General features: G+C 39.1%; 1 protein-coding gene across 2 annotated transcripts in view; it reads left to right on the top strand.

Annotated features, from left to right (window-relative positions):
• The window catches only part of PPP1R21 (protein phosphatase 1 regulatory subunit 21), a 92,029-nt gene that overhangs the window by 872 nt on the left and 76,554 nt on the right, over nt 1-14,603 (top strand). For both annotated transcript variants that reach the window (XM_043988521.1, XM_043988520.1), the window contains exon 2: nt 13,238-13,306. In XM_043988521.1, coding sequence (XP_043844456.1) covers nt 13,238-13,306 — 69 coding nt within the window. The remainder of the gene's footprint in view (nt 1-13,237; nt 13,307-14,603) is intronic.

The following is a 14,603-nucleotide window of genomic DNA, read 5'->3' as shown; positions in this document are numbered from 1 at the left end:
GAATGAAATTAGATGGGGACCCCGTCCGGTGTGTCACGCTTCTCGCCCTGCTCATTGTGTAACGGCGGGCTGAATGAAGGGTGTTCCCCTTCATGCCCACAGTCCCCTTATCAATCTTAATTCAGAGGACGTTGGGTAGCGAGACCTCAGGAATTTGCAATGAGGATTAAACCCGGACTTCCCTCCATGGGACGTGGAGCCTTTGCATTTGTGCAGGGGGTGAGGCACCCCGGTACTGAGAATGCAGAGACAGAATTCTTTAGCTTGTGGTTGCTTCATTCATCCAATTGCTTTAAAAGCAAGAAGGCAAAGCAACCCATTTTTTAACAAGCATGGTTAACAAGGCTGTTTGGAAGAGGTGTTCTCTAAGGTCCTTTTTGGCTCTCGATAGGCTGCAGTTAATAGGACTCCAGAACTCAACCTGCAAGTGAGTTTTGTCTCCCTCAAAGTAGTCAAGTTGAGGGACTATACATTTTGAAAAAGACAATGCTACCATTGCCCAAACATTTTTGGGAACTGCCTTCAGAATATGGATCACATTCTTTTGAATATGAGGCAGTTGTAATACAGTGGAAGTGCCCTGGATTTGCAATAGTCAAAAGACCCAGATTTACAGTCCTGATTTTTCAGCTACCTATGTGATCCTGGGCAAGTTATACTTTCTGAGCTTCAAATTCTTTATCAGTCAAGTGAAGGAGTTTGAATAGATGACTTTTCTCTAAGTTCCCACTCAACTCTCTTTTTGTTTTTGTTTGTTTTGTTTTTTTTTGTGGGGCAACGGGGGTAAAGTGACTTGCCCAGAGTCACACAGATAGTAAGTGTCAAGTGTCTGAGGCCGAATTTGAACTCAGGTTCTCCTGAATCCAGGGACGGTGCTTTATCCACTGGGCCACCTAACTGTCCCCCCACTCCCCCAACTCTGAATTCCATAATATCTTTTTTTTTTTTTAAAGTGAGGCAATTGGGGTTAAGTAACTTGCCCAGGGTTATATAGCTAGTAAGTATTAAGTGTCTGAAGTTGGATTTGAACTCAGGTCCTCCTGACTCCAGGGCCGATGCTCTATCCACTGCACCACCTAGCTGCCCCACCCAGGGTGAGGACCAATTTGTTTTTTGGGTTTTTTTTGCAGGGCAATGGGGTGACTGCACCACCTAGCTGCTCCCCATAATATCTTTTTTTTTTATTGCAGGGCAATGGGGGTTAAGTGACTTGCCCAGGGTCACACAGCTAGTAAGTGTCAAGTGTCTGAGGCTGGATTTGAACTCAAGTACTCCTGAATCCAGGGCCAGTGCTTTATCCATTGCGCCACCTAGCCCCCCCCCCCCCCAATATCTTAAATGGTGGAAAATATCTCTGCTTTGTAGTTTTGAAAAATCTGAAAACTTTTTTTGGCCAAAGTGAAAAAGCCATGTTAGGGTGTAGGAACAAGCTTTCCATGTATAGCCAAGTGCTTTCCAAATATCTCATTTAATTTTCAGAACAATTCTGGGAGTTGAGGAAGCTGACATTTAAGTGACTTTCCCAGGCTCATGACACTGGTAAATGTCAGGCTGAATTTGAACTTAAGTCTGATTCCAGGTTCAGCATTCCTATCTCACTGCCACCTGGCACATTACAAAACTAGATAATTCCTTTTTTTTTTTTACTTGAAAACACCAGCTACAATGAAACGACATAACTTCAACATACTTCGCAAGGTGTGAATAGAGTAATGAGATTCATTAACTTCTCATTTATAAACTTGCTCTTAAGGTGTTCCAAAAATCCCTTTATCAGTCCTGGAACAAATGTATAGGAAGAGATGTGGAATGAGGTTTAAAAGCTGGAATCTTAAAAACAAAATACCCACACTCAATCAACCATACTAAAGTTTCATTACTCTATTGACACACCATTTAGATATATTGAATTTCTGCTTGGTGTAGTACTTGGTACTGACTATATTAAAACACTTCCTGACTCTTGTACAATACTTGATGCAGAGGGAAGATAAAGAGAAATACATGGTATGTACCTGGAGGAACTTTAGCCTCATCAAGGAGACAAGACATGCACATTAGAAAGTTAAGATGCAAGACAGGATGTGATTAATGCTAACATACAAGGTAACTGCTTTAAGAATACAGAGGAGGGGGTGCAGCTAGGTGGTGTAGTGGATAAAGCACTGGCCCTGGATTCAGAAGGATCTGAGTTCAAATTCGGCTTCAGACACTTGACACATACTACCTGTGTGACCCTGGGCAAGTCACTTAACCTCATTGCCCCACAAAAAAAAAAAAAGCTAAAGAATACATAGGAGGAAGAGTACAGGTCATTAGTTTGGGGAAGGTGTTATGGGGCCTTGTAGCTGAATTTAAAAGTTGGCTAGGATTTGTTATTAAAGGAGAGGAGATGACATTTTGTGTTGGTTGGGTGAGAAACAGGAACTTTATAAGTGAAGAGTTTAGAATGAGGTGATTGGATGAACCTAACTAGATTAAAGAGGGTTCACAATCTGACCCCTTCCTACTTTTCTGGTGTTTTTACACACTTTCCTCGTCTCCATAAACTTTGTGATCCAGAGACATTGGCCTCCTTGCTGCTCCTTATACACCGCGTGACACTCCACCGCTCAACTCAGTGTCTTTTCACTGGCTGTCTTTCATGCCTGGAATCCTTGCTTTCTTCACCTCTGTCTTTTGACTTCCCTGACTTTCTTCAAGACTCAGCTTAGATCTCCCCTTCTGCAGAATACTAGTCCTTTCCCCTCACTGCTAGTGCCTTCTCTATGAGACCACCATTCATTTACATTGCATATATCTGGTATTTATATAGTTATTGGTATATTGTCTCCTCCATTAGGATGTGAGTTCCTTGATAGCTGGGACTGTGTTTATTTTATGTCTTTATCCGTTGGGCCTGGAACGTAGTTAATGCTTAATAAATGATTGTTTACTGGCTGGTGAGGAATATTGGAAAACAAGGTTGAACAGGGTCCTGGCCTGGTGTGTCATATAACAAATTTTAATTTATGCCTGTTCTTTGCATGATGCTCTCTCTCTGCTCTGCCCTTTGGGGGTTACAAAAATGAAGATTTTTTTCCTCCTCCCTTCCTCACACTAATTAAAACCTGATAGAGATATGATGAAAACATAAATAACTATATCGTGTGGGATGTGAAGAGACATAAAGGAGTGATTTACAAAATCCTGTGGGAATTTAGAGGAAGAAGAATTTTCTTCCAGCTGTGGGTTTGGGGAAGATAATGGAAGAAGTGGAATTTGGGTAGGGTTCTGAAAATGGGTAGAATTTTGAGAAAGAAAGGAAAAGAACATTTCAGGTGGAGGGAATAGTTTGAACTAAGGAACAGAGATAGGAAAGCACAAGGCATATTTTGGAACTAGCATGTCCAGAGTAGAGAGTATATGATGGGAAGTCATGTACTTCTTTTTGTAGATTAGAAAAGTAAGATGGGGTCTGGAATATCAGGCCATGTTGTTTGGCCTATAAGCCAGTGAAGGTTTTGATTGGGGAAGCAATATGATTAAAACTTTACCAGGTTTACTCTTATTAGCAGTGGTAGGATTATCAAAAGGCTATTCAAGTCTAAGGAGTTTGGATTTTATCCTGTGGACTGTGGGGAGTAATAGAAGGTTTTAGAGCAGAAGAGTGACATAATGATAGTGGTATTTCAGAAAGTTTCATCTGTTGGTTATGTGTTGTACAGGTATATTAGCTAGAGGAGAGAATGAAAGCAGGAAGAACAGTGAGAAACAGCTATTGCAGTAATCTTAGAGTGATATACCCTAGAGTAGAGTGTTGTAAATGTGAAGATGAAAGGGTTATCACAGGAGGAAGGAGGCCAAGCTTATGTGTTTAATTGGAGTTTAGGATGTGAGGGAGAATTCAGAAATGACTCTGAGGTTTGGTTGGTAGTTCTTCTGACAAAAGTAAGGCAAGCATTTATTAAGTACCTCCTATGTGCCAGGTGCTGCTGGGTACTGAGCATACAAAGACAAATTTTAAACAGTTTCTCCCCTCAAGGAACCTCCATTCTATTGGGAATGGCAACCTGTTTACACATAATTATGTACAAAATGAATATAGGTTTATTTTGGGTGGTGGGTGGAAAGAGGAGGGTATAAGCATTTATAGTACTTCCTCTGTCCTAGGGACTGTGCTAAACGGGGCACAAGCAGCTGGAGAGATCAGGAAAGGAGGAAGGAAACTACTTTTGGAAGGGAAAGATGCTGAATTTGACATGTTGAATATCTGCAGCACATAAAATGAATGAATGAATGAATGAAAGGAAGAACATTTAGTAAGCACTAAAGCAGTGTGTAAAGTTCTGGGGATACAAATATAAAAGCAAGACAGTTTCTGGTCTTGAGGTGCTCATATTCTAATGGGGGAGACAACATATATCTGAGATTTCAGCAGCACTTTATATGGAAGGGCCCTTGAGTGCAGGGTGCAAGGGCAAAGCAGATGGCACCGCATCTTGTTTAATGTCACTTTCGTTAATAAAAACCATTTTGGTTTCTGATATTGAACCATTTGACAGTGGTAAGAACTTTCTTTTCCAGATCTTTCGTAGCTGTGGCTTCTGAGGAGGTTGGGACTGCAGCACCTGCAGAAGGCATTGCTTTTTCTGGTCTGTGTCTGCAGGGCTTAGTGTGAGGTGGGGATAGTGATTCTCTGTCTCTGACTTTGGGATTTAACCCGATTGTCCATGGTAGTTGATGGTGTAGTTGACTATCGGTTGGTGTTGGTGTTGGCAGAGATGGCAGACCCCTTATGCTTTAGCAATCCTTTCCTGGACTGTCACTGCATGTCCTGGACTGTCACTACTAGCCCACTAGAAGGTGGGCTAGTAGTCTCATGGGGCACTGCTATTTATCTGGCTCTTGGCATTACCTGTTCACTGGTGGCAATTTGTCAGTTTTGGGTGTTTGTGATAGTTGAAATGGAAGTCTTTTTTTTCCACAGGAGTTATTTCCCTTGATGGTATTGAGCGCTTTGCTAGAAGTAGGGCTGGTGGTCAGAGAGGCGTTGCTGTTTGTGAGATTATCTAAGCCACTTGAAGTGAGGGGAGTACTGCTAAGTGAAAATATCCAATATGTAGTTGGATATATGTCTGGGGATAAAAAGTCATGGCTGGAGATAAAGATTTGGGAGTCATCTTTTTAGAGATAATAGTTGTAGCTGTGAGAATAATTGGTTTCTCAGGGAAGAGAGTATAAAGAGAGACCACTGGGACCAAACACTAAACCTTCAGTTATTCCCTTGACGAGCTAGCCAAGAACAGACAAATAATTGATCAGGGAACTAAAAGGAAACCTTGCATTGTAAGGCAAGGGGAGAGAGTTTATAGAAAAAGGGGTGGTCAAAGACAGATGCTATAGAAAGATCAGGGATAATTAAGACTGAGGAAAATGCCACTTTGGCCATTTAGGAAAGAGAATATTGATAAATTTCAAGAGTGCATTTTCAGAAGAGTTTTCTGGTCTGAAGACAGAACAGGGGAATTCCTCAGTCATTATTTGGATCCGTGAAGAAACTGTAGTAGATCCAAGAATAAGTACCGGCTTCACACCTGATTTTGTGTCCAATCCATTGATTTCGTCTATTTCCATTGCAGCAGAAAGCCTGTGTTTTTCTTTTTACTAAATCAGTTGAAGATCCTCAATTTTCAGCCTGCTCTTTTGCTGGAGCATCTACATTCCTACTAGGACCCATTGGTGTCCTTCCAAAAAGTTTTCAGGTTGTATAATATTTTCAAATGTTTGTGTTGTCCTGAGGCAAGAGCTATTTGGGTGTTTATGGAGTAGTATGTTTGTAGTTAGAATAAGATGCCTCTTTTCAAAACTCCTTTTAGATCAGGGAAAAACATTAGGGAAATTGAACTTCAATTATTTTTCCAGGAGTCTTTCTTGTTTCTTAAATTTGTCTTTGGGAGGACCTTGCCTTTAGGAAGATTTTTAACCTGTGATTATAGGTTGGTTGATGTTTGAGAAGATAGGGTTAGAGTTTTGATATCACATATTTCTTTCCAGACACTTAAAGCCTTAAAATAACAGAATTTCAGTTAAAAAAAAAAAAAACGAACCTCAAGAGACCATTTTGTCCAGCCCATAATTTTACAGCTGATGAAGGACTTGAGGCCCATAGGGTTAAATACAGCTGCTTGATGTCAGAGACAAGGATATCATAGGATTATATTTTTTAGGAGGGATTTTAAAGATTGTCTAGGCCATGTCATTCATTTTACAAATGAGGAAACTGAGATTCAGAAAGGTCAGACAAATAGTAAGAAGCAGAGCCAGGAGATTCAAACCCAAGTCTTCTGATTGCAGATCCAGTGCTCTTTACACTACATCATGCTCTTTTTCATTTTACAGATGAGGAAACTGAGGCCTCACGAGGTTAAATGATTTTCCCAAGGCTTCACAGGTAATATGTAGCAGAGCTAGGGCCCAACTCCAGGTTTCCTGACTCCTTTTCCATCACCTTTTCCACTCTACTACATGGAGTAGTCTGTAATATCTAGAGTTTCTGACATCTTAAAATGATGTTGACCTACAGTCTATTTGAGGCTCTGAATGAGTTAGTTACTTAGCTGTTCCTATAATCACTACCTTGAATGTTCTAATCATAGCTCTTTAAGAGTCTTGTAATAAGAATCCTTCAAATAAAAGGACTAGGGACAGAATATCATAGAGCTCTACTCCAGATAAAGATATAGTTCAGGTTATTGAAATGATTTTAATTGATTTTGTCTTAACCAGTTGACGATCTTATCCCTTGAAGTGATAAGTTAAGGATAGACTATCTTCATCAGTGGCTAAAAGTGGAAGACAAGGTGAGAGTTTTCCCAGACCATGGGAGAAAGAATATCTGAATTTTTTCAAATGTTAGCGAGTGCCTGCCACCGCTTTTTCCTGAGTTCAGAGTTGTTTGATAACCTATATTTCATCAGTGATGCCCTCTGATACCTTCATTCTTCAGAAATGAGGATAACCTAAAGTAACACCAAGTGGATGATGTATTACCATCTTAAATTTCTCTCGGGGAAGGGCTTCACTCTCCAACAACCTATTAAGTGGATGAGGGCCCAGCTTTGGTTGTTGAAGGAGGAGCCATCCCAAACTCACTGTTTCCGGATGAATTCCCTGACAAGCCATCCTGCCACAGATGTTGTATGAGAATGGCTTGAAGGCCCTGGAATGTTTACTCGGGAAAAAGAATTTATTGTACACAATAGTTGCCTGCGGGTACCTGAAGGACTTATATAGAAGAGGGAATCAACTTGGTCAGCTTTAGGAGAAATGGGTAGAAGTTACAGTGAGGAAAATTGAAGTTCTCCGTAAGTAAGGAGGATCTTTTTCCATAATTGTCATTGTATGGAAATGGCAGAGGCTGCCTCAGTGAGTTGTGTTTTCACTCACTGGAAATATTCAAGGAAAAGTTGGGTGCCCACATTTTTCATGTATATTGGAGAGGGAATTCTTTTTATGGTCTAGATTGGACAAATTGGCCTCCACGATCTCTTCTGAGGATGAGATTTTGTGAAATTGGGAGAGCTTGTGAATAGCTCAGTATGGTTTCCTGCTGTTCTTGGGAAAACAGCTCACACACAGATCTGGTCAGTGAGGAGGTGCCCTGAAACAAACAAAAAACCTGGACAAGAAGATTTCTCTGCTGAAGAAGTAGCAGCAGAGTCTGGAAATAGCCTTGCTTTCTATTTAGGATTATGCATTTTATCTCACTTGAAGAAGGGATAGGAAAACAGGGGCAGAACTAATCAGTTTTTCAAAAAGAAGCTGGTGAAAAGCCAGAAGGATATTATAGACTTGGTGGTATTCTTGATGCACAGGTAATAGGGATATGCTAACCTTTCTTTGTTAGTAATTTAGTTAACCAGAATTTAAGTGCTTCTTTGTGGCAGGCATTCTCTAAGTGCCAGAGTCCCAAAGATGTGAATAACTGTACATTCAAGATCTGTACATTGTAAACGAAAGATAATCTCAGGGATGGCGGGACCCTGAATCCAGAATGTCTTGTAGAATATGGAATTTGAGCTGAGTTTTGAAGGGAAGCCAAAGATACAGGAATTGGAGGTGGAGGATGAGAGCATGCTAGGCATGCCAGTGCAAAGCATTGAGTTGGGAGGTGGAGTGTTGTGTTCGAGGAATGAAAAGTAAGTAGTGGAGCTAGATTGTAGAATTCCTAGAGGGGAGCAAAATGGAAGCAGTCTTAAAAGGTAGGAAGGGGCCATATTGTGAAATGTTTTAAGTGCTAAATATAACATGAAGAGCTGTAAGGGTTCTTAGAAATCATGTTTTAAGTCCTTCATTTTGCAGATGAAGAAATGGAGGCACAGAGAGGACTAATGCTCATAGTGATGCTGACTTATCAAATGTTGTAAGATTAAAAAGTACAGTTATAGTGACTGGACACTATCGGGTATCCCTATATGCCAAACAAGAGAACACAATATAGTAAAAGAAATTGTCAGTTGTGTCCTTTAATGACTGTTGTATTTGGTGTTTTGTTTTGTTTGTTTGTTTGCTTGGAGACAACTGAGGTAAGTGACTTGCCTGGGGTCATACAGCTAGTAAATGTCTGAGACTAGATGTGAACTTGAGTTCTCCTGACTCCAGGGCCATCACTCTTTCCACTTCGTCACCTAGTGGCCCCAGCTACAGTATTTGGAAGGAGTTTGAGTTAAAGGACTTGTTCTCCATACTTTCTGTTGCAACATAATTTAGTGCAGGGTTGGCAAACTATAGCTTATGGGCCAAATTTGTTCCACTCTGTTTTTGTATAGCGGATGAACTAAGAGTGGTTTTTGTCTTAGCATACGGGCCATACCAAAACAAGCTGTGGACTGGCTATGGTCCATGAGCTGTAGTTTGTTGGCCCCTTATCTAGTGTATCATAAAAGGGCATCTAAACTATTGCATTAAATCAAATCCATAAACACTGATGAGGTAAAGAAGGCTTTTGTAATATGTTCTATTTTATTCATTTTCTTTTCATTAACCATGTTAGCATGTTTAAAGAGTGATCAGATTTTATTGCTATGATTATGATATTTCACAGAATCTTAGGATCTGTGCAAAGAACCTTGGAAGCTTTCTAGTTCAAACTGTATATGAACAAGAATTTCTTCTGACATTCTTGTCAAATTGTTATCCAGCCTCTTCTTGGAAACCTCTATTAAGGGGGTGGGGGCTTACCTCCTAGTGCAGCCCATTCCACATTTATATAGCTCTGTTGAAAGGAAGGTTTCCTTCTATTAGGTCTAAATCTCCTCTTCAGTTTTCATCCTTTGATCCTAGTTTTCTCTATACCCAGCACATGAAATCTAATACCCCTTCCCTCTAGATACTTGAAGATAGCTATCATGTCCCCCCATAGCCTTTTTTTCCCCCTCCAGATTAAACAGCCCCGATTTCTTTTTTTTTTTCCCAGCCCCGATTTCTTAAGCTAATACTTGAGTATATGGCATGGGCCAAGGTCCTTCACCATCCCACTTGTCCTTATGTTCTGTGGTTTGTCAGAGCTCTTCCTGAAATGTGTCAGTCAGACTTACTGACTTCAGTTTTGCATTCTCCATTCTCTCTCTCTTTTAAAATCAGAACGGTATTTACCTCTTTGTAATCCTGTGTTATGGCCTATATTCACTATGTTTATAAGCTCATTGATGGTGGCTCAGGAATCACATTTGCCAGATTTTTTTTAGTCTGCTAGGATGTCTTTCAGTTGAGCCTGGTGACCTAAAACCAACCAGGGCAGCCAATCACCCTCTTATTATCTTCTTATTTTATCTTGGATTACAAGTCCCTATTAGCTCTCATTATATTCTTTCCAGTACAATCATAATTTCTCTCTGCAGAAAAAGCATATGAAGTAAAATAAAAGTTAAGAAATCTGTATATTTTTATTTTCTCATTTTAAAAGCAGTGGTTCTAGATTTCCTTTGATCCTTTTTTCCCTTTAGATAGCTAAAATAATTTTCCTCTTTTCCTTAGAATTTAATGCCAGCCTTGATTAATTCTGAACTTCAGCATTTCTGAGTCCCAGAAATTTATCAATTGCAGCTGCCTTGTGGCAGCTGAATCACAAAGTGGGTAGAGCTCTCAACCTGGAGTCAGGAACATCCCTTTCAGATCTAGCCTCAGATGCTTACTAGTTGTGTGATCCTGGGCAAGTCACTTAACTTCTGTCTGCCTCAGTCTACTTTCTAAGATTGTTGTGAGGATCAACTGAGATAATATTTGTAAAGCATTTTATAAATCTTAAACTAGCTGCTATTATTATTATTATTATTATTAGACTTTGCTGTGCTTTTGTATTCACTTTTTGTTACCTGTCCTTCCAACTTTTATACATGTTTTTTAAAAAATCTAATTTGGCAGTTGATTTCCCTGTGTATCCCATCCACATTGTTTATTTTAGCCTCTTTTTCTGTTTCATTGGAATAAAAAATTGTTTCTGCATATCTTCAAACTTTAATTTTGGGGATCTTGTCCCTTCTCTTGGACTCATTTCCCTATGTATCTTTTTCATATGTATATGTCCATTCACCTGGATTATAAACTCCTTGTGGGCAAGGTCTCTGTTTCACTCTTTTCTGTAGTCTCCCTAAAGTACTTAGAAATGTCTTGTACAAAATAGATATTTAGTAAATACTGGTTGGTAGATTGAATTTTGGCATTTGGAAGAGTAGTGTCAGTCTTATGTTTCAGTCTTTCCTTCATTGCTATAAAGTTTGGTGTGGTTTTTTTTGTAATAAAAAATTTTATTTGTAGTTTTGCGTTTCAATTTTTATCCCTTTTTCCCTCCCTCCCCTTCCCTGAGGTGGCACACAATCATATCTGGGTTATACATGTATGATTATGTAAAACATTTGCTGTGAAGTTTGGACTTAGTTATGCCTCGATTATTCAGATTAGACTTTGTCAGATTGCTGGAGACTTCACTATTTTTTAATCTTCTTTCAATTTCTTAACACTTTAGGCATTGATCACATACAGATACGATCATTTAACACAAACTAACATGGCTGGCACAAACCAAATGTACATTGTTGTTTTTATAGATAGAAGTCACCATATTCTTTTTTTTTTTTTTTAGTGAGGCAATTGGGGTTAAGTGACTTGCCCAGTGTCACACAGCTAGTAAGTGTTATGTGTCTGAGGTCGGATTTGAACTCAGGTACTCCTGACTTCAGGGCCCGTGCTCTATCCACTGTGCCACCTAGCTGCCCCCACCATATTCTTTTAATTTATTCTTTTAAGATTCTGCTTTAATTCCCTGTTCTATCACTTTTTCTAGTTTTCTGTGGAGTCTCAACTTCATTCTTCAATATTTTACAATTTCTTGGTTCTTTTTGGGAACAAAGAAGCATTTCTATCCTTTGTTTTCCAAATGACAAAGTGGATCTATGGAGACTTAGGAATGGCCATATCTTAAGTTTTCAGTTCCTCAGAAAAGAACATGGGGCAACTAGGTGGTGCAGGGGATAGAGCACCGACCCTGGAGTCAGGAGTACCTGGGTTCAGGTCCGGCCTCAGACACTTAACACTTACTAGCTGTGTGACCCTGGGCAAGTCACTTAACCCCAATTGCCTCACTAAAAAAAAAAAGAAAAAAGAAAAAAAAAGAAACGAACATGCTTTGATTTCCCAGAATTCTTTTTTTTAATTAAAAATTTTTTTTAATAAAGTATTTTATTTTTTTTCCAGTTACATGTAAAGATAGTTCTCAACTTTTGTTTGTACAACCTTTCCAATTTCAGATTTTTCTCCCTCCCTCCCCCCTCCCCTATACAGCAGGTAATCTGATATAGGTTTATATATATATATATATATATATATATAATAACAAACATATTTCTGCATTAGTTATGTTATAAGAGAAAAATCAGAGCAATGAGGAAAAACCTCAAAATAGAAAAACAATAGCACCAAAAACAAAAGAAATAGTATGGTTCAATCAGCATCTACACTCCACATTTTTTTTTTTTCCCCTGGATTTGGAGATCCTCTTCTATCATGAGTTCCCTGGAACTCTTCTGTACCATTGCATTGGTGAGAAGAATCTAGTCCATCACAGTAGATTAACACACAATGTTGATGATACTGTGTACAATGTTCTTTTGGTTCTGCTCATCTCACTCATCATCAGCCCACCCAAGACCCTCCAGGTTTCTCTGAACTCCTCCTGCTCATCGTTTCTTACAGCACAGTAGTATTCTATTACATTCATATACCACAACTTGTCCAGCCATTCCCTAGTTGATGGGCATCCCCATAACTTCCAATTCCTTGCCACCACATAAAGAGCAGCTATAAATATTTTTGTACATGTGGGTCCTTTTCCCTTTTCCATGATCTCTTTGGGAAAAAGACCCAAAAGTGGTATTGCTGGGTCAAAGATTTCCCAGAATTCTAATGCTCATTTCCCATGGCTCTAAGCACTTGATTTTTGTGCCTCAGCCAAACTGAATAAAACACATTGTCTTTGTTCTTGTTCTCTCATTGTGGTTGAATGCCCTTCTCTTGCCTCTCATTATCTGCATTCTACCATTCCTCTCAATTCCTCAATTTCTACCTTTTCCATGACTACCCAATTTAGTCCATATTGGTTTCTTCCTCTTTTGAACTCCTATATATACTCACCATATATACCATTTAAAAAAACACATATGTATTGTTAGTTATCAGTATATATCCTGTCTCCCTAGCTACACTGTAAGACTCCTTGAGGATACCTCTTTTGTACCTATCTCTAAGGTTCCTTCCATCTCTGCATCTATGATTCTACAGTATCCAAACATGTTATCTTAGAAATAGTAAGCACCAAATAAATATTTCTCAGTTTGTATGAACAATTACATTTATAGGCACACTAGCATATCTATTTTGGGTGCTTTATCCTATTAGAATGATGTAATTTGTTCATTATACAATAGAAACCTTATGGATATAATTGAAGAGTTGGTAAACTAAGAATTGTAAAGGAAATGACAATTGGTTCGTCAGAACTAAAAAGAAACTAGCAAATTCATTGAGGTTTTTTGCATTTGTGTGTGTGTGTGTGTGTGTCTGTGTGTATACTGAGTATTTATGATTCTGTATTTGAAAGATCCAGTATTTAGTTTCTTTCGAAAACATTCTTGAAACAAATTATAAATTATTTTCATACTTATGTGCATTTGGAATTAATGAATACTTTTTATATTTTCAGCTTCGAGCTCAGAACCAGGTCCTAAAGAAAGGTGTTGTGGATGAACAAGCAAATTCTGCTGCTTTAAAGGTATAAAAGGCTTGTGTTCTATGTGTGAAGTTAGACAGAGCTTGATTGTATTTAATGTAGGCTACAGAGTATGGACTACTGGGTTAAAGTCCCAGCTCTGCTACTGATTCACAAGGATGCATGGGCAGAGGACTTAACCTTTTATGCTTCAGTTTTCTGTCTGTTAATCAGCTGGGTTTTGTGTATTATATGCTTTGATTTTCTTGACTGAGAATTTTATTATTAAAAAAAGCTCTATTGGGGCAGCTAGATGGCACAGTGGATAGAGCACTGGCCCTGGATTCTGGAGTACCTGAGTTCAAATCTGGCCTCAGACACTTAATACTGACTAGCTGTGTGACCCTGGGCAAGTCACTTAACCCCAACTGCCTCACTAAAAAAAAAAAAAAGCTCTATTTATATAATACTATTCTTCTATATCCTAAAACATTTACTCATATAGGTGTATTTAGAGGGAAAAAATTCTTATTTAAAAGGAATTTCATGATTTTGTTATCAAACTATTCAAGACTTATTTGGGTGGCAAGAAGAAACCTGGCAAGTCTCTAGCCTCTTTTCTTTCCTCCAGATTGTCCTATACAGGAATCCTTTTATTAACCTGTTTGCTAATAAAACACTTCATTGTAAGAAACTTTGTCACTTAATAAATCATTTTTATTGATGCTTTTGGATTTACAGAATGCTTTCCCCAAAGCAACCCCAGGTTTTTTGTCCACTTTACATATTAAGAAACTGAGGCTCAGAAGTTAAATGACTTCTTTAAGTTGATGGGTAAATGCCTGAACTGAGAGTCACTCTCTTTTTTCTTCTTTTTTTTCTTTTTGCTGGGCAGTGAGGGTTAAGTGACTTGCCCAGGGTCATACAGCTAGTGAGTGTCAAGTGTCTGAGGTCTGATTTGAACTCAGGTCCTCCTGAATCCAGGACCGATGCTTTATCCACTGTGCCACCTAGCTGCCCCAAGAGTCACTCTCAAAGTATTGACATATACTATTTTAGGGGGCAGGTAAATGACACAGTAGGTAGACTGCTGGGCATGGAGTCAGGAAGGCTTGAGTTCAAATTCTGCTTCAAACACTTATTAGCTATGTGATCCTGGGCAAGTCACAACCCCTGTCTGCCTCAGTTTCCTGCTCTGTAAAATGGGGACAATAATAGCATCTACCTCCCAGAGCTGTTGTGAACATATAATGAGATCATACTGGTAGAGCCCTTAGCACAGCGCTTGGCACATAGTAGACGCTCTCTGTGCTAGCTGACACACAGAAGGGATAGGAATGAGTTCCCTCTGTGCATTCTG

This window comes from Dromiciops gliroides, chromosome 2 (genome assembly GCF_019393635.1).
Source record: "Dromiciops gliroides isolate mDroGli1 chromosome 2, mDroGli1.pri, whole genome shotgun sequence".
Taxonomy (NCBI): Eukaryota; Metazoa; Chordata; class Mammalia; order Microbiotheria; family Microbiotheriidae; genus Dromiciops; species Dromiciops gliroides.
The sequence above is the reverse complement of the archived record's forward strand: the minus strand, read 5'-3'. Positions and strand labels throughout refer to the sequence as shown.